The sequence below is a fragment of the Cydia splendana genome, chromosome 20 (genome assembly GCF_910591565.1).
Source record: "Cydia splendana chromosome 20, ilCydSple1.2, whole genome shotgun sequence".
In the NCBI taxonomy this organism is placed as follows: Eukaryota; Metazoa; Arthropoda; class Insecta; order Lepidoptera; family Tortricidae; genus Cydia; species Cydia splendana.
The window spans coordinates 9,094,335-9,118,826 of NC_085979.1; the positions used below are offsets into that span (position 1 = coordinate 9,094,335).

General features: G+C 42.9%; 2 protein-coding genes across 2 annotated transcripts; both read left to right on the forward strand.

Moving 5' to 3' along the window:
• Window positions 1–8,614: 8,614 nt before the first annotated feature.
• LOC134800924 (waprin-Thr1-like) lies at window positions 8,615–14,504 on the forward strand. Its single transcript, XM_063773455.1, has 5 exons — window positions 8,615–8,671; window positions 10,247–10,309; window positions 10,993–11,148; window positions 12,249–13,834; window positions 14,348–14,504. Exons 1-4 carry the CDS (start codon window positions 8,668–8,670, stop codon window positions 12,347–12,349), a joined length of 324 nt encoding a protein of 107 aa, XP_063629525.1. The 5' UTR covers window positions 8,615–8,667; the 3' UTR covers window positions 12,350–13,834; window positions 14,348–14,504.
• Window positions 14,505–21,538: 7,034 nt separating this feature from the next.
• Window positions 21,539–24,437, forward strand: LOC134800819 (death-associated protein 1). Its single transcript, XM_063773375.1, has 2 exons — window positions 21,539–21,713; window positions 22,775–24,437. Exons 1-2 carry the CDS (start codon window positions 21,662–21,664, stop codon window positions 23,023–23,025), a joined length of 303 nt encoding a protein of 100 aa, XP_063629445.1. The 5' UTR covers window positions 21,539–21,661; the 3' UTR covers window positions 23,026–24,437.
• Window positions 24,438–24,492: the final 55 nt, after the last annotated feature.

Sequence of the window (24,492 nt, forward strand, 5' to 3'; positions counted from 1 at the left end):
GGTGTATTTGTTAACCTGTGCGAAGCCGGGGCGGGTCGTTAGTTAATATTATAAATAAGCAATATTATACATATCTACACACCTTTGTCCTACAACAGGCTCTTACATCTAACTATAAAGCAGCGGTCGGCAACCTTTTAGCAGCCAAGGGCCACATAGTAGTTAACGAAGTTGACGCGGGCCGCACTTTGGTAATATTTGTGACTTTAGCAGACATTGTCATTTGTCAATATTACATACAAAAAAACCAGGGAGGCTCGCGGGCCGCAAGCGAGAGGTTCAAGGGCCGCATGCGGCCCGCGGGCCGTGTTGCCAACCGCTGCTATAAAGGATGACACGTTAGACCGGGCCGTGTCCAGGCGGAGCTTCCGGCGCTTACTTTTCTATGACATGACAGGCGATCACGTGATGCATCCCATAGAAAACGATGCGCCGGAAGCTCCGGCCCGGTCAAACGTCATCCTTAATGAGATTGGCATATCTGTTATATTATTCCTCATTTTGTTTCTCATGCCAAGAATACTTATCGGCAAATTGCTAAATTACCGTCACTGCGAGTACTGCGACCTATCGGCGTACCTATAGGTACGTAATATAAATACCGCATCAAATTTTCCTTATAAACTTAATTTGTGTACGTAACATACTTTTATAGTACATATGGTGCTACTTTACGGTACTAGTGCGGTAATTACCACAATACGTGCATATGTCAAAACTTTAAAGAGCCATATGTACCTACTGTAAAACGGTTTCCAATATTCGTGCGAAAAGGTATATAGTTCGTAACTCGTGTCGATTTAAAACACTCCCTTAATTCCTACTTTTCGCAGTTGTATCGTAATGTACTAATATTATGTACAGGAGACCGAGTATGATTGTCTTAGAGGTTAATTGTTACAGGGGCCATAATAAACCACTAAGAAGTAAAGTAAAGTAAAGAAGGTCTTGTGATCTTTCGACGGCGGTAGATGAACTTTTTCGTTCGTTTAGTTATTTATTTACTTACTATTGGTGTGACAACCATGAACCAACCCCTGAGACAACCATACACGGTCTCCCCTATTATTAAAGTCTGACAACAAACCCATATGTCAGTAGAAAAAGGCACCAAAGTCCAAAATCATATGAGCGTTAATCTCCCTCCGCGCGCTTACATTTTTCATCCCGACGTCCATAGGCTACGGTGACCGCTTATAAACAGGCGGGACGTGTGCTTATTTGCCACTGGCGTTGTACAGTCAGAGTTTTGTTTGTAGTAGCAGCTACGGAACAATACAGTGAACGAACATGATCCGCTATACTCTTGCTCTGGGCATAAGAATATTAAACCTACCTATTTCCATAAAGTATGATAGAGCGATAATACCATTAGGGTCAGTTGGGGTAAATATATAGTTATATTTAGCTGTGGGACAGTCTAGTTCAGTTGGTATTTTTACCCGTGTACCGTACCGTTTACCCCGAGGCCTAATATAAGACAACATACACAGTACTTTTTTTACCCGTGTGTCTTATAGGTATTATTATTTACCCCACCTGGCCTAGACTGTCCCAAAACTAAATATAGTGACCAAAAATGACCAAATCGTCAGGTGACAAGCAAAGGTCACTAATAACTAAAAAAAATTAAACAAAAATCGACCTTCTTTTAGTACTAATATGGTTCACTATGGCTATAAACTTGTAGTGGTAATTAGTGAATTTTGCTTGTCACCTGACGAAATGTCTTTAAAAATGCATTTATTTGGCGGTAGGGTAATCTATTTAACTTAAGTACCTATAGAAATAATATGCAGTTACCAGTTTACTAGAGTTACTGTCTGTACCTACTGTCTTCCGTTTATTGATATTTTTCTAATCTACCTATTAACTAGCCAGATAAAACCTAACTAGGTTAATATACTTAGTAAATGGGACTTAGTAACGACCGCAGTGATAATTTAATACTATACCATTGTTTTTATAACCGTGATAATGCTTACTAAAATGATAGTCCGATTGTTGCATTTGAACCAACCGCTGGTAATTATTTGTTTACTATTTGTTGATAGTAATTATTTGGTTAAAAGAAGGCCTTCTAACTACGTAGGATTGGCACTACAACTTTCCATCCCAGGTCGAAGATCTAGGGGCAGACCCAGAACAAGATGGAAGGATGTGAGTGAGTGCAATTTATCCGAGGACGATTACGTGGACAGGGCGAAGTAGAGAAGATTAAGCAGGAAAGATGACCCCACCACCATGTGGGATAAATAGCTAGGAAGAGAGAGAGATAATAATTATTTTGAAGAAGATTTGAGGAGAATAGTATGGTAATGCCGCCGGGACCGTTACCTGCAGCTCCAACTTCAGGGAACAGGGCTGAATGAACGCAACACGAGATCGACAGCCCACCTGCTTCTGGCCGGGCGTCCCTACGCTACGTCTACATCTAGTAATTATTATATATACAGAGTGTTTTTGTTATTATGTGTTCCGTTCCACGTCGGATATCTTCATTGAGAGAGCAACGCGATCGTTGACCGATAGGTGCCGCTAGCGTCTATGTAGTCGCTCCGCCCCACGCCGTGACGTAGTTCCGCTTCCTTCCTGCCAACCATTGCTCGCTTCACGCTGCTCGCCGCGGCCATGTCATTGTTTCGTCGACCGTCTGACCGATGGTCCGCAAATATTTTTTGCGTATATTTTTGCAGCATGGTGCTTTAACATTTCCGATCCAAAACTCGGTCGATTAAATAGTGAGATATAGCAGAGATCGCTACTATTAGTCTTTTGGCGGTCTCGCGATCGAAGTCATCGAACGGTGCTTTTCGATTCTACCCACTTTTTTCTTGCTAAATTAATTTTCACATTCCATGCTGCTAAAATCGTTACCGTTAACTCGCATTTTCGAGATCGAAGTAGGAAGTGCGTCAGTGGTTTTCGTTAACAAGTGGTAACGCAAGTCGCTCCGCATCGGAGAGGGAACGTGCGGTCATCGTGCCGGCGGCGGCGGGGGCGGCGCCCGGGCGGCGCGAAGGCGGGCAGCCTGCGCGCGCCGCTGCCGGGTGCCGCGCTTCGCCGATAAGGAGGTTTGGATTGTCACGAACCATCCGGTGAGCCAGGTTAATGATATTCTAGTTTTATTGGCTAGTTACTTCGACACTAAAGGACGGTTCTCAGGCAGGTCGTATTAACCTGGGAGTACCTCATGTCGTTAGTTGCGACGCGACAGGGGCTCAGGGGAGGTCGGCCCCGCGCGCCGGCGCCGTCGACTTTCTTCTGCTGTCGTCCAAGGTGACTCCGAGACGCCGTGACGCTGCGGGCCGGAGCCCGAGGTGTCGCGGTGCGGGGTCCGCGGGACGCCCACTCCTGTTGCGGACGCTTCCAGTCCGCGAGAGTCCGCACCCGCTCCTCAGTCCGCGCCCGCTCCTGTTGCTGCAGTCGCGGTGCGGACGCTTCCAGTCCACGCCCGCTCCTGTTGCTGCAGTCGCGGTGCGGACGCTTCCAGTCCGCGAGAGCAGTCGCGGTGCGGACGCTTCCAGTCCGCATCCGCTCCTGTTGCTGCAGTCGCGGTGCGGACGCTTCCAGTCCGCGCCAGCTCCAGTTACTGCAGTCGCGGTGCGGACGCTTCCAGTCCGCGCCCGCTCCTGTTGCTGCAGTCGCGGTGCGGACGCTTCCAGTCCGCGCCCGCTCCTGTTGCTGCAGTCGCGGTGCGGAGGCTTTCAGTCCGCGCCCGCTCCTGTTGCTGCAGTCGCGGTGCGGACGCTTCCAGTCCGCGGGACTCCGAGAGACGTCACTCGCCCGCTCCTGTGGCTGCGGGCGCTTCCAGTCCGCGGGACTCCGAGAGGCACACGCCCGCTCCTGTTGCTGCGGTCACGGCGCGGGTGGATAGCGAACCTCTCGATCCCGTCCTGGCGCCAAGGTGAAGGCGGACCGCTTCTGCGTCCCGACTGCTCGTGTGGAAGGAAGGTAAGTTACGTGGAAGCAGTGGAAACGCTACGAGTATAGCGACGATCGCCGCGTTGGCTGCCGTCCGTCATGACGTCGCTCCGTGGTGCCGCACCTACGCGCCGGTGGTGGCCACCACGATGGCGCCGCCGAGGGCAGCAGTGTCGCCGTGATGATGAGTGCAACTACGAACCAGCCATCGGCCCGGCGCCTATCGAGCTGGCCGCCACGACGGCGCCTCTCGCCTCACGCACCTTAGCCTGGCTACGGTGGCCGACGCACCAGTGCCTCCCGAGCTGGCCGCCACAATGGCGCCTCTCGCATCACGCACCGACGCATCCCAAGCCGGCGGTGGCGGCCGCCACAACGGGCCGCCCGCCACGATGGCACCACCGCCTTGCGCACTGGCGCCTCGAGCTGGCCGCCACGATGGCGCCTCTCGCCTCACACCAGTGCCTCCCGAGCCAGGCGGCGGCCGCCTCACGCACCGGTGCCTCCCGAGCTGGCCGCCACGATGGCGCGTCTCGCCTCACGCACCGGCGCCTCCCGAGCCGGCGGCGGCGGCCGCCACGATGGAGCCGCCCGCCTTACGCGACAGCGCCTCTAGGGCGGGCCGCCACGATGGGTCCTCGCCTCACGCACCAGCGCCTCCCGAACCAGTGGCGGCCGCCATGATAGCGCCGCCCGGCCTCACGCACCGGTGCCTCCCGAGCCGGCCGCCACGATGGCGCCTCTAGCTTCACGCACCGGCGCCTCCTGAGCGGCGGCGGTTGCCATGATGGCACCGACAATCACGTCGATGCTGTCCACCGATGCTGCAACCACGACGATGTCGTCCCTTGCAATGGCGCCCATGTTCTGTTCGAGAATAGAAGAATACCACCGCGAACTTACCTGCCGCCGATGCCGCCTGCTGATGGGCGCCTCAGTATCAGTTTTGTCCTGTCCACATGGTCCCATTGAGGTACTCAGGCGCCTATAGCTATGGTGCCACAGCACGAACAGACCGCTAAGCTCTTGTTTTCGGTTAAGGAATCCTCCGGCGACGGCAGAAAAGGTGTAAGGAGCTTAGTCCTGCGTGGCTCGACTGCCCGGAGTTGAAAGCGGTAAGATATGTCGATACTCAGAGGAAAATACGTCGCGTTCCCGGGCTTTATAAAGGTGCTGATCGACGAGGAGCCGTGCCGCTTCGAGGTTCCTACGACTTCTCGAGGCCATGGAGTGATCCAACCGGAGAACAGCTAGCGACAAGGCCCTGTGCGACCGCTCAAAACCGAGGTGAAAGGCATCGAAAAGGTCTGCAGACTTCACATAATTATCTCTGCTTGCCTGCGCTCTCCAGCTTAAGTTCCGTCTTACAAAGTCTTTCTCGTGCGCCAAGCCCATAATAAACAAAATGGGATAAATAAACCCGCTGCGCCTGAACAAGCTTGAGTTTCCGGTGCTAAGGGAAAGGGGCCAGGAGGACTCCAACAGTTTACATCTGTCTGTCTTCGACTTTATCGAAACAGTTTTGTTACGCAAGCGCCAAAATCGATTTTAGACTTGATTTCATTAGTTCGATTTCCTTAAAAGCATGCGACCATGCCCCTATACTAGCTCGATATAGGGTGTTTCTTCGGATAAAGCGAATCAGACTATCACGCTCCTAGACATCACGTGGGACACGCGGCACAACACCCCGATTGAAAGTTTTCTTTTTCGCGACATACAGGCCTGCCTTGCTGCCGAGTTTCTCGCAGAAATGAGACTCAACGCCTCCTGTTCCGTCTCAAACTCGCAAACTTTAGTTCATGGAGGAAGGTGACACCTTCGCAGTCCTCAGCAACACGAAGCTGCCGAAAGCCTCGCGCCACTTCCTCCCTCATCTTATGCAAGCAGTCCGTTACAATCTCCAATATTGGTAGACAATGTACGAGGTAAGGCCCTTTCAGTGAAGAGTAACCGTTAACGGGCCACATCTGCAGCGCTGACGACAGAAGTGTAAACATACAACCGCACCACTACAGTATACATAAAACGACGGCGACACTACATCCCCTCCGTTACCACGGCTGTCGCAAAAACTGCTGATGCCAGCAGATCGTCTACAGGTCGCGCTGGTTCCTTGCTACTTACCAGGTCGATACAACCCCCGAGGGCGACGGTTTATCAAGAAGTCACTGCGCGCCCGAGTGGCAGCTACGCCCAGAAGCCGCCGAGACTATCTTCTCCTGATAGGCCTGTTGGCCAGCCTCCGCTTTCGAGAGCCTTCGCACTGTGTCACGGTATTTCTTAACAGACTCTGAACTGCTACCACGTCGCGTCTGGCAGCTGCCGGTGATACGACTTGGTATGGATGTCTCCACCTCCCAGCCTAGTCTGTTTACTGTGACGGCGTGATAAGGAGAGCCTTCACGCAGCTGTGGTAAGCTTGCAATTTACTGGCGGTCCTAGTGAACACAGCATCAGACCGCCCTCTCTTACGAGTCAACGACCTTAAGAATGAGGCGTAGCTCCTGTCAGATAGGACGCTCCAACACCGAGCTGGCGAGATCAGGAGTGACGTCCGCTGTGATGTACCTACTGGCGTGACTGGCGCATGCATGCAACATGCCAAGGGCTAACGCTACGTAGCGAACGAGACGCAACTGTCACTGTCTCACTAATATGGAGGAACCGGGTATTCCCGGTTCCGGTACTATGTTTGTATTGAAAACCAGTAACGGGAGCACTCCCTAGATCGTCCCCTTGTCTAGGCCGCCTGTACGCCCACAATGTAGAAGCGAGCTATCTCAGACATCTATTTCTATTGTCCATGTTAGCTTTCAGAACGATACTTGTTCATAAGCCTGTAACAAGTGCTGTATGTGAACCACTATCGGACACTATGCCTTCTTCCAACGCCATTAATAGCGAGACCAGCGCCTCCCAAACCACCAGCTTGGGACGCGAGAAATCTACTTGCCCTAATTTGAATAGCCCTACAACGTTAGGTACGTTAGAAGAAGTACGATAGAAGAGCTGCCGCACATTTGCTGTTAGCATCAGACCGCAGGGTCAATGACCTTAGTCTACTACACTGTAGCCCGGGTAATTGCATAGTTAACTTTCACGCTATTATTTTGTGTCCGAAATTCGGCTCTAAACCAGATAACGTGTCTTACCGACTTGACTCTTAGAAGCTCCGGAATAATGTATAGACCCATTAAGTAGGTAGTCTGGGTACGTCAACTTGCGAGAATTACACAAATGTTAGGGGACATTGCGCTTATTTATTTCAGCCACAGTCTCATCTAAGCCGGCCTCGCCTACGATTGCTTTAGATCCACGATGTACTTGATAACTAAAGTGGCTGGAAAACTATCCACTTAGCGATATTTTGGCTTAAGTTAATTGGGATCATGACTCGCCGAGATTCTGCGGTTCGGAAGCGATTTCGAATGAGAAATCTCTCAAACCAGTTTAACGTCAGATTCGGACCTGGGATTACAATTTACATTCTCAATTTCCTGTAATGTATCATTATAACGAGTCACTGTGATTTCATGGGTTGCAATATGTCGTATATATTTATTCTTTCTCTGAGTTCTATGACAGTAGGTGTAGCCCTAACGCTTGCGCGCCCGCTGACTCGCCACCAGGAGATAATAAACAGGTCTCAATGAAGATATCCGACGTGGAATGGAACGGAACACATAATATAAAAATTTTACCTTCCAATAAAATTGGTATTATGTTTCCTTCCACGTCGGATATCTGAGTAATGCCTTCCTGGCAGGCTTCTAGGCTTCTTTTATGCCGACGGTACTTCTCCTCAACAATGACATGGCCGCGGCGAGCAGCGTGAAGCGAGCAATGGTTGGCAGGAAGGAAGCGGAACTACGTCACGGCGTGGGGCGGAGCGACTACATAGACGCTAGCGGCACCTATCGGTCAACGATCGCGTTGCTCTCTCAATGAAGATATCCGACGTGGAAGGAAACATAATACCAATTTTATTGGAAGGTAAATTTTTTATATTACTGACCAAACTCTGAGGCGTGAATAGGTATGTACATCACTGTTAGTACTCAAGTTATATTAGTACCAGTTAGAGGGGAACTCACTAGATGGCATTTAAATCAATAAAGAAAAACTCATTGTAACAGTTTTTCGATCGGTAGGGATATGATGGTCGTTATTGTCTGCGTAACAGCGTGATAAAACGCTATTACACTTGTTTGGATAATTCAGTCGTCAACAGTCAAGAACATTGAGTAATAAATGTAAGGTAAACGTACTAGTGCTCGACATGCTAATGCCCAATAGATGACACCTTGCTGTCACCTCTAATGACAATGACTTAAGTTTCAAGATGACATGTACTGGGACCGCGTCGAGCACCATCACCAGTACGTTTACCGTAATAATACTAATAATCCCTAATTTGAACGGGGACTTTCTAAGTGGAAACTTGCATAAGAATTTCTCATGAAAGTTTCCAGAAATTCATCTACAACTTGAACATTGCTTGTCGTGGGCCCAACATGTATTTTTGTTACAGGCTGAATTACTCAACGGGAAAACCCTATATGGTAAACCCACCAAAAACCGCAATCCCTACACAATAATACATGATTCCCTCTAGGTTAACCTGATACCTATTTCAGTGCTTATGACTCAGGTATTTTAGTATTTAAACGACGGATGTAAACCTGACTGGCAGTGTCCTGGCGACTTTAAGAAGTGGTGGAGGTGTCTACGTTGCATAACATGGGTAAATTGTTTATTTAGCTGTTACAATATTTACAAATAAAGTCTAGAAGAAATGTAAAGATTAATTTTAGTCATAATCTACTTACTGTTAAATGTCGAGGTTTTGTATTAACATTACACTAAACTATTAACATTTATTTATCGTTACTGAACTATCAATTTACTTAACTTTTGTATAAAAATACTTCTGTGGAAGTTTATACTATTTATTAACGATCGTTCGATCGAATAATGACGTAAGCGCCGTCGACAATAAGGTCCCTTTTCATAGATAACGTCAGATATAAACTTCCACAGAAGTAGTATTGCTCCGGTATTAATACAATGCCGCGCGACGCTGTGCGGCGTAAGCGCCAACGACAATAAGGTTCCTTTTCATAGATAATGCCCCAAACAAAACACATGTGGAACTGTACGAAAATAGTGTTATTCTGTGTTTATTGGAAATCATTTGTGTCCAATATCTTAGTACAGTCTGTACAGTGTAAACTTTTGCGAAATACATAAATAACGAATCGCCTACATCGTTTTATGGCCTCTACAAACGTCACGATAATCGCATGCGATTTGCGATACATTGCGCCATTTGGTCGATAGATTCTTAGAGCATTTAATAATCGATTGAATTAGTTGCTCCTACTTAGCCAGCAGTATTTAAAATGCCATTTGTTGTAATAAGATATGTAGAAGTTTTTACACTGAGAATCAGCATGGTTATCACGCGCATGTGAATCCGCATGCAGAGGGCCTACCGCGAACCACGTTCGACGTGTTGTCTCCCTGTCACACTTACGTACGAATTTACAAGTGCGACAGAGAAGCAACACGTCGAACGTGGTTCGCGTAGGCCCCCTGATCGATTGTGTGGAAATGGTCAATTAGGCAGTTTGCACCGGGAGCGGATTGATCATTTTTAACAAGCTTTTATTAGGTCGACCTGTATGTAACTATGTAATGGAATCTAAGGTAACTAATTTAACCATCTTCCAAGGATCATAGCGTCATGAAAATTGGCAGCTGTATGTAGTTCTGATGAAAATACAATAATATGGTACTGTCGAACTGATCTGATGATGGAGACAGGAGGTGGCCATAGGAACTCTCGACCTGTATGTAACTAACTGTAATGGAATCTAAGGTAACTAATTTAACCATCTTCCAAGGATCGTAGCGTCATGAAAATTGGCAGCTGTATGTAGTTCTGATGACAATACAATAATATGGTACCTTTCCATTAAAGCAGAGACCAGAAGAAATAAGAGAAGAGCGGGAATAACCAATACTATTGGTTCTCTTCTCCGCTCCGCTAGATGACACCCAATACTATAATAGTCCGCTCCACACTCGTGCGCGAATCGCAGACCTGCGAACTCGACTCCACACTCGCGTTCGCGGCTTCGCGCCGCGATTCGCGCACGAGTGTGGAGCGGGCTTAATGGTTGATTCTCGCCCGTCTCTTAATCTTCTTCGCCTCAGTGGAATGAGAGCCTTAATCTGTTTATCCCTAACCTTTTACAATTAAATAAATAATCCGTTATAATCCGACATGAGAGGTTTAATTTGGTGATTTTTTCAGGATCCCTAACTGTGGTGTTCTCTGCTTTGGCGCTTTTGCTGGCCGTCGCTTACACGGACGCAGGTAAAAGGACTAAATGATATCGTATAGTTTGGTGTTTTTTTTTTATTTATTATGGACACGTAAATATCCAATCCAGAGTATTTACCTTGAGTTTTAATCAAATTGTAAACATATAATGGCTAAAATGTTCATAAATACCTCGGCTATCACGTTCTTAAAGCCTTGCACCTTGGTACCAAACATTAAGCTACCTAAATGGTAGCTTAATGGTTAGGAATGGTAGGTACCTACCTGCATAATAACAATATTAAACTTCGAATTACTCGGAGGAAAGTTGGTGATGTAACACAGCGTGTATTAACTATAGTTAATAACCCTTTATTTGCTTAACCCCTTGACCGCCAAGACATCAACTAACGCGCGCGGCTACATACAGCCCAATATCAACCTTCGTGGATTCCGACAAGGTTCCGATGGTGCGCCGCGGAAAGGGTTAAACGTTAAACAATTCCATTCGCTCTGACTTCTGACAGGCGTGGCTCACTCCGCGATTTCGTCGCGTCGCTACAAGTACATGCGGCTACACCAATTTTGGTGTCTAGCAGTAGTAGTTGCCGCTCACCGCTACGGAACGGACACCCTGCTCGCGCTTGCGCCACCCTGCGGTCATATCTGTCGTAATAGACGCGTTTTGTTAGAGAGTGAACCTTCTGTACCTAATTTATTTTGATTTGAACTTCCAGGCCGCCAGTGCCCCCCATCCTACAAGGTGACCAGTCGGACCCCTAAATGTAGGGATGATTACGACTGCAAAGGCGGCAAGCTTTGCTGCCTCAACCAGAGCAACGAGAAGTCCTGCTTCGAGCCCGTCAGCCATGGCGGCGCTGGACATTACGAACGTAAGTTCTTAAATAAATAGTTTTGATTTAAGAGCCCATCAACGTGCACACTAGCGCCACTGCTAAATAATCGTGATTATTTAAATTTAACGACAGGTATTTAAAAAAGGAGGCCGCTACGGTCTGTATTGTGTATGTTTTAAGTACCTTTTGAATACATCCAACTATGTAGTTTTTATTTTTATGTTGCTGCATTCGTCGATCTATGAACTCAAAACAAAAACGGCCGTTTTAACTTTGGACGCATAGATTGACGAATCCAGCAACATAAAAACTAGTTGGATGTATTCAAAAGGTACTTAAATACACAGTACAGTACGTAGCGGCCTCCTTTTTTAAATACCTGTCGTTAAATTTAAATAATCACGATTATTTAGCAGTGGCGCTAGTGTGCACGTTGATGGGCTCTTTCTATTAGTTTCTACCCATTGACCGCCAAAGACGTCAACTGCCGCGCGCGGCTACAGGCCCTTCGTGCATTTCGAATTTCGGACAAGGTTCACGATTTCAGCTTTACGTGCTAGAGGTACCTCATCATCAATATTTAAGAGCTATGCTCTTGTCGGTGGAGTAATCGCCACTATTCTTTTTACCGGGCCAGCCTTTTAACTCCCTCGTACAACACGACAGAAACTCCCCTCAATCTTGCCCTCCAGGATGTTAAAAAAGAATCTGTCGTGCCGTATCAGGTGGCCAACCATCTTGCCCCTTTTGTTAGCTATTGCGTCTAACAGGCATCTCTTCTCTCCCGCCATGCTCAGGACCTCTTCGTTCGTCTTCCTTTCTGTTTAGCTAATCCTTAGAATCCTCCGCCAACACCGTCCTACCCTAAAAAAATATGTTTTCTACATACATATGGGCAGTTAGTTTTGGTCAGTTTCGTCATGGGTCCGGTTATTAAAATAAAATGACCATCGCGGTCCGCTTCTACTTGACTTTATTAATTAATCAAATGTAATGTACAGCACAAAATAGATCGGCGGTTCGCAATTTGGTGACCCCTGCTCTAAGGGTTCCTAGTTGACTATGAATCACTAAACATGTTTTTAGTTATTTTTGGTAGAAGTATCGAAGTTTTTAAATTATGTATTATTTTTCAGCGGGTAACAACGGTGTCCTCTGCGAAGGTCGGAAATGCGAAATGGGGGAGGTGTGCGAGCTTGATCCGAAAACCAAGAGGAAGAGATGCGTCCGAAAATAAGTTACAGTAGCTACTACAGGGGCGTATTTACCCTAGGGCCATCCGGGCCATGGCCCGGGGCGCCAATCCGCCAGGGGCGGTATATCGGCCGTATGGCGCCCTTGGCGAATTGCATTTTGTTTTTCTTCCTTGACTTCTGGGGCGGCGAAACGTATTGGCCCGGGGCGCGAAATTTCAAAATACGCCCCTGACCTACTAACATAGCGACATCCCACGATGCTCGGAAGACGCTAGCTTCCGAGCATCGGCATCTTGTCAACTTTATTGGCTCGGCGCAACGTTGGAGCAACTTGTTGACTTTTACAATGTTACTATTATTAGACTATTGTTTTTCTTATACACGCTAATTATACGGTAAATATATTATAATGAAATGTTTAATAGGTATTAGCTAGTAAGTTAAATGTTGTGTGCCCTAACAGGGTGTCATGAATTGGCCAACTTAACTGTAACATCTTATTATGTAATTTATGTTCATGACTATGCAATAAATGAAATGAAATGAAATGAAATGAAACTGCGCAGCGACACCATTTTCCATAGTGCTGAATAGACGCCGACGCTTAAAAGACGCTAGCGTGGGGCATAGACTAGGAATCCTCTAGACGGAGTTTAGAGCAATTATTTCATGAAACCGATACTGCCAAAAATACTGGGGTGCGGGGGACGAGGTGAGCGAGGTCCCGTGCCGTGATTGGTCCGTTCAAAGACACGAGCTTCACACAAAGACACTTTGACTCGAAAATGGGGTAAAACTACCGTATATTTGTGGTAGAGGGGGTAGCGCTACTATGCTCAGTCTGAAGGATGTCTTGTCTGTGGCGTGGGGTATCTATATTCCTTTTCAAATAGCTTGGCCTCTGTGACAGCTGTCATCTCCATACATTTTATAACCTTAAAACGAAAAGTTGTATTGAGATGTCATGGCTCCTCTACACGATGGGCCAACGCCGGCCACTCCAAGGGACGCAGCCATGCGGTAGAATGAGATAGCAATATCACTTGCTCCCTCTAACGCATAAATGCATCCCTTGGAGTGGTGTAGAGGAGCCATCAGCTGTCACAGAGGCCAAGCTATTTGAAAAGGAATATAATAACTGTACACATTGACCTGATCTCGCTGAAAAAAGTCTAAAGTCAAATTGACATCTGTGCATCTCATATCCCGATACTTATTTTTTTTTCTTTTAGACCGACGTTAGTCGATGTACCATCACGCTCCGCGATTGTTACGCCATTTAGGGTCCTAGCTAAATTGAGTGTTCAATACTTACGCTATTGAATTTCCAATTTAGCAAGAACCCTAAATAGCATAACTATCCCGTGTGGTATCTGTACGATTGTGTTATTGGCCAGGCTCCCGGTTAGTTTGATTTACTTACTTATATGATTTTTTTATGTAATCAATCAGTATTCTTACCTTACCACGAGTATGACACTGACATATTCGCTAGCGACTACGCCGTAAACTAACTCATCTCCCTCGTACTGACAGAATGAAGGGTGGAATCACATCTGTCAGCATCGAGCCGCATTTTATATATGAGAAATTGCTCATTAGTATGAAGATGCGTACGCATGCTTTCAGCTTTTCGATGCGTACGGGGCTATTCATAAATTACGTCATTTCAAATTAGGGGGGGGGGTCTGGACATCGGATGACGGTAGCATGAAGTAGGAGGAAATGGGGTCATTTGATGCATGATTTTTGGATGATTATAGGGGGGGGGGGGGTCCAAAATCGTCAAAAATCGATGACGTAATTTATGGACAGCCCCTACGCATCTCCATACTAACGAGCAATTTCTCATATATAAAATGCGGCTCGATGCTGACAGATGTGATTCCACCCTTAAATGGTGCAAGTAAAGCCCCCTCCAGACTATGCGCGTGAATCGCGGGCGAAGCCGCGAATGCGAGTGTGGAGTCGATTTCGCTGTCTGCGAAAATCGACGCCACACCCGCGTTCGCGGCTTCGCGCCGCGATTCGCGCACGAGTGAGGAGGGGGCTTAAGATGCACTTCGTTTAAGTTGACGCAGTCGCTAGCGCTTAAGGCCGCGTAAAACTTATGGTGAGGGTATAGGTACATTCGCTTTGTAACTTAATAAATTTCATACTACTTAATGCCAAATATTAATAACGTTTTTATGTTTATTTTTACGCGTTTTATTCTTCCTACTAGCTGATATGTAATGTACACAGTATAGAAGAGAACTTTTTAATCCACACAAACATAAGAAATACCTCCAAATTATCCACTTCATTATTAAATCAGATACATCAAGACAAATCAAGACAAGTCTCGCAAGTATAGCAGAATAACGATAACGCACGATAACCCTCTTTAGTACAGCGGCCAGGGGGCCTCCAACACTAATCGATGTGACTGGACAGTATACTACTGACAAGTGGTATGGTTGTGTTCGGTAGAGTGTACTGAGTACGAAATAAGGACTTGTCACTTTCTAAGACTGTGGGGGGGTTAACTGTGACGTCACAAAGATGGCGGTCCCGGGTTTCAAAGTTTAGATAATTACTCGGCAAGTTATTATCAGATTTTTAAAAATGAGGTGTCCTATGAAAGCTGATGAAATGTAGAATAAAACATGCTATATAACTAAAAGTGTAATTCAATTAATTATTTTATTATTTACAAAAATCCGAAAACTTAACATCTGTCTTTTTTTTCTCATTCAAAAAACACAATGAAAACGGCCACTTAGATAAAAAATATGTTATGTAAATAATTTAGGTTGAATGCAAAATTGTAAATTTATTCATATATATGGTACAAAAACAAGTCAAAAAACAATAAATAAAATAACTTAAAATTACAATTAAACTAAATACAAACTATTCTAAAATAAAATTAAACTAAACTAAACTAAATCTAAAAAAGGCCCCTGTGGCAAGGTCCCCAAGATGCTGGCTGCGTTACCCCGCTGAACTGCCAGACTGAAGCGTTGAGCGAGGTAACTGCCAGCTCTTGGGTCCCCAGTTGCGTCCCTGAGTCTCTTTGAAAGGTCTCCAAAGAGACTCAGGGCGCCAGGACCCCACGGACCCAGGGTCTCGACGCCGAAAGGAACAAAACAATATTCGGCGCCGAGACCGCGATACTTCCCAACCTTTGCGTTTTCGGCCGCCTCTGCAGCAGCTGCCGCCCTCGCAGAGGTTCCGTGGAGATGTGACGGGGCCAGCGTGTCTACGCAGGTTGCATCCCACACTAGCACCCGCCCCATACTCCACGGAATCAAAGACATCCCGTCGGGTCTCTTGCCGTCACTTCTCAATATGCCGGTCGGCTCCAATAGAGCAGGCACATTGACCGATGCAAGAGACCGACGGATGATGTCGTTAAGGGCGGCATGCCTGGAGAAGCGGCCCGCGCTCCTCTGGCAGGAGAGACCGTGGTGACCTAACTGGTCTACGTCCGCACCGCAGGGGCAACGATGAGGGGCACACACCGGGATACCTAAACGGAGGCAAATCGAGAGCCGGAGCGTGTTGGGCTCTAAAAAAGTTCCGATTTTAGGAGAAGGATGCGCGCGGAGCCAGTGCCCAGCCTCTCTAGTGCCTACTGCCAAAAGTCTAGCTCTTTCCGCAGCGCCGCCGCACTGGTCGAGAAGGGTAGCTACAGCCAATTTACATACTGGATCGTCCCAATTTTTTTGTGACTCTGGATGTTCAGGGATGTCTTGACCGGGACACGCACGCAGCCACGCATTTTTTGCGACTTCCAAGCCCGAGACCTCATAGTTTGTGCGAAGGATTTTACCTATGAGACCCAACGAACTGTGGACAGACGACAAAAAAGCTGGCAAAGCTACACCAGACATCCTACGGATGCCTAAGCCACCGTGCCTGATGGGAAGGGACCCTTGACACCAAGACCGGTCACTAAACTTAATGTTAAGGACTCTCTCTAAATTATTTTTAATTAAATCATCTACTCGCGAAAAAAGATCTTGATTCTTCCACAAAGGACAGCATCGGAGCACGTATGTTAACGTATGCCAGCCTCAAACAAACTTGAGCACCTTAGTGAAGCAACTGCACCGACTCCAAAAATAACAGATTGTAAATATATAAATACGCAGATTTGTGTGATTGATTTCAGAAGTATGTATATACATAGTTCATAGGTATTCACTTGCGTTATTGAAGACAAAATAATTATTTTTTTCTTTTCAGTGTGCTATTGTTTTTGTTGGTCGACTCGTTTCGTGTTAGTGCCGGTTTTTTTATTTCCTTTTAGTTTTTTTTCGGCGGTTATTTTTTTTTGTTAAAAAGTTTTTATTTTATAATTTTCTGTGGCTATAATTTATACAAATTATTACATGCTTAATTTTTGATTACTTTTAAAATAGCTACCTACCTTGCTTTAGCTATTAACTGTTATATTAATAATCCTACTTTAACTATTATGTTCTGTAATATAAATAAATTACCCCTATTTTCCCACCCTTAGGGTAGGATTTTTTTCCAAATTTTTATTATTATTACGACTACTCTGTAAAAGGTTATGCGTGGTCATACGTTACAATCGGTGAGTGAAAAAATCAATCATCCCCTATTTTCCTACCCTTAAGGTTGGATTTTTTTTTCCAAATTTATATGGGACCAACTTTGGGGTATACCCTTTCCAATAAAAAAAATAATTATCAAAATCGAACACCTCTGTAAAAAGTTATGCGTAATCATACATAAAAAAAAAAAAAAAAAAATGTACGCGTCGACTTGAGAACCTCCTCCGTTTTTTTTTTTCGTCGGTTGAAAACTACCTAACATTTTTAAACGAGTGATATATCAAATGAAAGATATTTAAATAACCAATAAAACGTGGTTATAAACTGGAGCTTGTCATCTTATACATAAGTATATAGAAATAAACATAAAATAAAAAACCATAGAAGTATTCACTTTACTTTTATATTTAAAAAATAACGATTATTAGTGAGAGTTATCGAAAATAATTATCATTATGAACCAAATTCGTGTTATTAAGCATAAGTATCCTGGTAAGCGATATCTCTATAACTCAGAAAAATAAAAAATAAAATAAATATACAGTTTATTCACGGAAACAGCATATACATAATAGGTACAACCTCCGCCAAACTGTATAACAGTTTGTTGGCAGAAATAGGCTCCTCTCTTTACATACTGTTTTAGGCTTTACTTATTTAGGTCATTTCCACGCCATTCTCCTCAAATCTTTTTGTTTTCCTGCAGAACAGATGACATCTTTAAGTTCGACGTCCTTTAGTTCGTTTTCTTTCAGTGTGTCTCTACCGAATGTATTATATCGCGGTGCCGCATACATAGTACATTCTGCTAGTAAGGTAGTAAGTGTAAGCTAGTCTCCTCCTTACCACAGTGTGGACAGGAGGTGTCTCTACTAATTTCCATTATCTTAAGAGGTCTGTTGAGTGTGTTATGATCAGTAATGATACCCGTCAGTAGTCTCAGACTGCTCTTACCTAGTTTCAAAAGATACCTGGTTCTCCTGTGATCTATGTACCTTTAGTCATCATCTTCGACTGTGCTTCCATCTCCATCCATTTACTTTTTCTATGACTCCTTTCGTAACATCCGCTCTGCCGTGTCACGCCAAACTCCGTTAACTCGAGTTACATGAGTTACGGATAACCAGTCTAAATCAGACGATTTAAAAACCGTTAAATATAACCGCTAAAAGAAAATTTTGAATTACTTAATTATTTACTGAGAAAAGCATATGGCTAACACATGTAACTTCATTTTTTTGCCGATGGCGTCAGACACAACTCAGTTAACTTGAGTTGCATTGCATAAGTTACCGGAATTAGGCATGACTATGGCCGAGCGCTTGGTTTATACGACAACAATATTATTTCACTTGATTATGAAAAAATTACACATTTTATCTAGTAAATACCTACGGTACGGTTTATGCGCAAGCGGAATTATCCTTTCTGCTTAACGCAATTCTAATAAGAAGTGTTAGATTTCTATAAATTTACATTCCTATTTGTTAGCAATTTAATTGATTCCGTTGTTTAACAAAACCCATAAATTGTGACGTTTTTGGCTAAAGGCACGACTTTGTCAACAATCAACAATCGACGAAGTGGTACCTTTTACTAAACTCAAGCACAATTCATGACATTTTATGCGTAACACAAAAGGATCAATTAAATTGTTCATAAATTTGAGTTCGACGAAGACTTGAATCAGGTTGGTAAAGTAGTACGTGCCACGTCTGATCACGCGTATGTCATGTAACTTGACTTACATGACTTCGGGTGACCACTATATAATAGTATGGAAGAGTTGATCATGCGGAACCATTTAATTCGAATAAAATGAAAACTATTAAATTATGCGAAAAAAAAATTAAAGGGCCTACCTATTCTGTGACCATGTTTCCTACATGTAGATTAGAAAAAATAAAAAAATTACTTACAATGAACCGTCAACGATAACAGCATTTGAATCTTTAAAACTTTAAACGTAATTATCTCGAAACTCAACTTTTAAAGTTACATGAGATACGCGTGACATGGCAGCGCTGACATAGGCAGAGCCGGTTCCGGACCCATATATTCCGTCTCTCTCATACTTCATGATAAATAAATAAAAAAAAAATCCTCGCCAGTTCGTGCGCCGTCTCATTTCCCGTCACTCCCTAGTGTCCTAGGTACCCATGCCACCGTGACACTTCTTTATTTGCCTATCGAGTTAAGCTCCTCTCGACATTCTCTTACGAGAGAGGACCTGTCCGATATTTTCTTTAGTGACTTTAGTGCTGCCTGGCTATCTGTATATATTACAATAGCGCCTTCTTGCTGCACACTCTCTTTAACTATACGTGCACAGCGGGCTATTGCACATACCTCTGCTTGGAACTCGCATATCTGCACAGTGATATTGATACTTGCTCTCCCAGTTTAGGGATCACTATGCTAGTTTCGTTGAGCTTCTTCTTGAGCCATTCGTAAAGCAGATGGTCGTCGGGTGTCTGACTTCCACCTTCCAGTTGTCTCTCTCTCCTATATTGTACCCTGTATTTCTTATCAAATATCTCCTGCCTTTTTATTAGGTCGGTATTAGCCATCAACATCTCAAATTTTTATAGTGCCTCTCTTTGTATCAGCGCGTGTCTCTTGTCCACGTAGCTTCTTCTCCATTCCTTACATGCTTTCATTCTATATCACTGATGTTCAGTAGCTCTTCTCCACCCCATTCCAAGCTTCAAACCTAGCATTACCTCCAATTGCATGTGTCGGGGTCGTTCTCGTTCCCCATATACCACCCTGGGTAGTACATATCATTGCCTTGTAGATCCAGCGGATTTCTACTTGTCTCGTGTCGAAGTTCCTCTAAAACTCTAAACAGTGGATGCCCAGAAAGCAGCGGTGCTGACAGCCCTGACCGTCTACTAAATATCTCAAATCTACAAAAATAAATCAAGTAATTTTTTACGTCAAAACGCCGTAAACTATTTTTAGGCACATTTATTAGATTACCTTTTCATGCTTGGCATATAAATCATATAATACAATGAGTCCAATCGACACTGAAGTGACTACTTTTTGGTTTTTTATTGTTTGCTTATTTCTATATACTTATTATTAGATGACAAGCACCAGTTTATAACCACGTTTTATTGGTTATTTAAATATCTTTCATTTGATATATGACTCGTTTAAAAATGTTAGGTAGATTTTGATATACAGTACAGCATTCTCAGTCGCGCCGCACCTCCAAGGAACCGAGCGCGCGCGGTTCGCTGCGCCGCGCCCACGGTATAATCATCGTAGTTTACTTATTTATTATCGGATTCACATAATTCAAGAAGTAACGTGCAGCTTAATCATCTACCTAAATTATTTATATAACATATTTTTTATCTAAGTGGCCGTTTTCATTGTGTTTTTTGAATGAGAAAAAAAAGACAGATGTTAAGTTTTCGGATTTTTGTAAATAATAAAATAATTAATTGAATTACACTTTTAGTTATATAGCATGTTTTATTCTACATTTCATCAGCTTTCATAGGACACCTCATTTTTAAAAATCTGATAATAACTTGCCGAGTAATTATCTAAACTTTGAAACCCGGGACCGCCATCTTTGTGACGTCACAGTTAACCCCCCCACAGTCTTAGAAAGTGACAAGTCCTTATTTCGTACTCAGTACACTCTACCGAACACAACCATACCACTTGTCAGTAGTATACTGTCCAGTCACATCGATTAGTGTTGGAGGCCCCCTGGCCGCTGTACTACTTCTGGCGGCGCCTAATTTTTTTTTAAATTTGCCGCTTTTACAGACAACCACACTGGATCGCGACATTAGTGCGGTCTGGCGCAAGTTCAATCGTGTGTAAGGTCGTCTGTTAAGGACGCAGTTATATGTGAGAGCGAGAAAGAGATATTTTGACCACACTATAAGCCGTCTGGTGCGGTCGTCTGTTGATACCATAAACCAAGGCCCCAACGTTTTCTGTTCTCTTTGACGGCGCAGCAACTAGTATCATTTCTCTCTCCTCGCTCTTTTAAAAATGCCATTTGTCAAAAAAGGACAACCATACTGTTGACAATACGAACTTCAAATCAAAGTGTTACCTTTTTTGGTGCATCCAGGCTGTGTATGTGTGCTCTTTTAGGGAGGTGAAAAGTCGATTTTAATCATGTTATATATCGATAAACGCTACACAGCGGAACGAAATAGCTATTAATTGAAGCTTCAATATCTTCGTTAAACATAAACATAATTGAAATGCTTATGAATAATAAATATAATAAAATAATTCAAATATTTCGGAACACATATTTTAGTACAAGTAGTACAAGTTGTAGGTATTTATGTATTTTAATTAAATATCTGAACTTTCCCTTGGTTCCCTGCGGCGTGACGATAAAATTGTGATCTGATAACCAGAATAAAGAATTAAAGCGTTTTTGTTCATTTTAGGTATCGTTAAACCTTTGAAGTAAAATTAAAATTGCAAGAAATGTCGATAGTTTATCCATATGACTTTATCAACATGGCTACAGCAAGGTGGTGTTAAATTGTTAATCGTACACTAAACAAAAGTGGTAACAGTGACAGCTCGCTGAGACGGTATCTCTATATATTATAAATCTATGCCATAAACTTAGACACTTTATGTTGCCAGCTGAAAATATGTTTGACGTTTCACCGCGCCTGTGTCATTGTGCCTGTCGTGTACTTACACGTTGCCAAATTTCTCGTATTTACGCTACAATCTTATCAGATTTCTACGTTTCCAGTGCATTTTGTGGTACATTTTAAGTAATTAACAATGTCTTCCCCTGATGAAAGTGCTCAACTGAAGGCAGGACACCCTCCTGCAGGTGAGTTCACCTGTTTAAAAAGTTCTTTGTTTACATGTAATCTTTACGTGAATTTTATTTTGGAACGTGTTTATTTTATATCCATTCCACGTAGGAAGCATATGGTGTTATTCAAAATGGGGATCATCTTGTTCTATGTTACTTTAATAATGTTATCACACCTAAATCTGCTCGTATGTTTTGTTTGTAATACTTGGAGTAGATTTTAATGACGTAATTTTTGTAAATGCTTTTTACGACATTTACACGAAGGTTATAAACAAAACGTACTTTCAAGGTCAATGAGTGGTCGCCGGTATTTATTAATTGCTTTTCTAAGCAAAGTAACCCGGGCTGCTCTAAGTGTGAAAATTATACTGATCTATTGCCATTATGGCGCAGCAGAAGCACGCATCAACATCATTTATTACAACCTTGGATTAAGATAAGAATGTTATTACTTTGTGTTATATATTTAATTATTACAAAATGTAATATTCTTAATTGCATTATATTGAACATACTCCTTAGTCCTTTTCTATGCTTTCTTTTACCCAAAAAACTAACTAACATGGAGACACCCCACTTTAGAAATGTACTGATTTATATCAAATTGAATATTATTAAGTATTATGATACTATAGCAAATTATAGAATTTATATAGCTAAAGCAGACTTATTGACTCTGTTAAAATGCAACCAGGAAAATGGCAGTAAAGCATTCACATCCCTAAACTATAAATAACTAGCTTCTACCCGCAAGTTTGTCTGTCTGGATTGATGATGATGATGATTGATAACCACTATCCTATGTCCTTGCTCCTACCTCGGAACCAGTGGCGGATTTGCAGTCTTTGCCTCCCTAGGCCCCAGACCCTTTAGCCGCCTTTTTCGCAGCACCCATCATATTGACTACATTTTATGTTATTTCTTGTTATCATCAGCAAATTTTTTGTCACAATTTGCTGCTAGGCCTTAAGGCAAATCCGCCACTGCTCAGAACTCAATAATTTTTTAGTTGTAATTTATATCCTTCGTACTGTCATTTTAGTGGGTTCAAATTATAAATGTTTCTTTCACAGTCAAGGCTGGTGGCATGAGAATCACACAACACAAGACTCCTCACGCCAACCCTAAAGAACCAGCAAATGAAGACCTGACAGGCCTGTCCGGACCATCTCCAGTTCCGTCCAACCCAGTGTCCATCTCCGGGGCACCAAACCGAGGGAACGCTGACTTCACTCCGGTTGCAGCGCAGGTGGCTCACAGTCCAAAGCCTCCCGCTCACATTAATGTTGCGCCGAAGCCCAACATCCAACAACCGAGGAAGTAGATACATTGGAATTCTACAAATGAGCATATCAACATCTGTCAGTTTACCATTAGGTGCTCTCTTGAAATGGCACAAGATTTTTTTTGGAGTGAAGCACTGGTACAAACAATAGTTACATTTTCGTTGTAGCAAATAGATCTTGCTGCAAAATCCATTATACATCAACAAAATAGTCATGGTAAGTTACATATGAATATTATTTTCCTGGGTAATTTTTATCTTTACTGAAGATGCAAATTCAACTATTAAGTGTATTGAAAATCTTAGAGCTTATTATAATATAAATGAATAAAGTCAAGGTGAACCCCCCTTTGAACGCCACTCCTGTCCTGTGCGTCAGTTGGCGACCAATTTGAACACCTAATGTGAACTGCCTGCCTCACTAGCCTAGTGATTAGATTGGTATAGTTGAACTATTAAGTATTGCTTGCTTTGGTAAATATAGTACTGAGTTTTTTACACAGTATTATTTCACTTAAAGACAATCCAAGTTTTATATCAAACTATTTGTTTTCACCTATGCATTTAATTTTTAACAAAATCAATTTCTATTGAATTCAATTTAGATATTATATACTATTTTATAACAACCTAATCAATGCAAGGCTATTTATACATTTGTATGAAAAACTGTGTGCTCATTTAGAAAATAAAATATCAATGTTTGATATTATCTAACTATAGATAATTACAACATTACAAGTCAACTATAATATATGTTTCCGTTTACTTGGATACATTATTTTCTAACCTCGGATACATAATGGTATAATAAATAGATCCAAGTAAATGGTACCATAATTTTTACAAATAAGAAATGTGTTTAGAATAGAAATATAATCAAGACTTACAGTACATACAATACATACATGTACATAAAAATGATAAGTCATAAAAAAAGTAATAAATGTTTAAAAAAGTGTAACAAAAAATCATTTAATAATTGTAATTTTATGTTTAGTGTCTTTCCATAAAAATGGCCTAGTGTGGTAGACCACACTATGGTTCCTTTTCTGACGATGACACATTTTCTTTCTACTTTATATTATTTTTGCTATTACATTTAATGTATAAACTCATAATATTTTTTTATTTCATTATCGCAGAAAATATTCACAGGGTTTGGATTGTTTTATTCGTACTTCTAAATTATTATTCGGTTATTTTAAATTAAATTATGACGTGTTTTAATATTTATATTTAAGAGTTTATACTTTTATATTAGATTTTTCGATGCAGTTACGCACTTCACATGTTGCATTTTATAAACATTCTTCAATATATTCTTGTTAATTTAATTATTGTTATTAAAAAGTGGAGGTGCTTGTTTGTTTCTTCGTATTTGGGACCATTATTTTGTCTTTATTCTTTATATTTCTTCCTAGTTATTAATAAACTTAACTATGAAATAATTCGGCTCTTATTTGTGTGCCTAATATTTTGCATGTACAGTCCCCATCAGATATA

Bases quoted from the DNA above. Each gene is read 5' to 3' on its own strand.
- LOC134800924 (XM_063773455.1), top strand. The intron at 10,310-10,992 runs GTAAAAGGACTA...TTGAACTTCCAG, and splicing joins CGTCGCTTACACGGACGCAG to GCCGCCAGTGCCCCCCATCC. The intron at 11,149-12,248 runs GTAAGTTCTTAA...ATTATTTTTCAG, and splicing joins CGGCGCTGGACATTACGAAC to CGGGTAACAACGGTGTCCTC.
- LOC134800819 (XM_063773375.1), top strand. From the start codon at position 21,662: ATGTCTTCCCCTGATGAAAGTGCTCAACTGAAGGCAGGACACCCTCCT. The intron at 21,714-22,774 runs GTGAGTTCACCT...TTTCTTTCACAG, and splicing joins GGCAGGACACCCTCCTGCAG to TCAAGGCTGGTGGCATGAGA.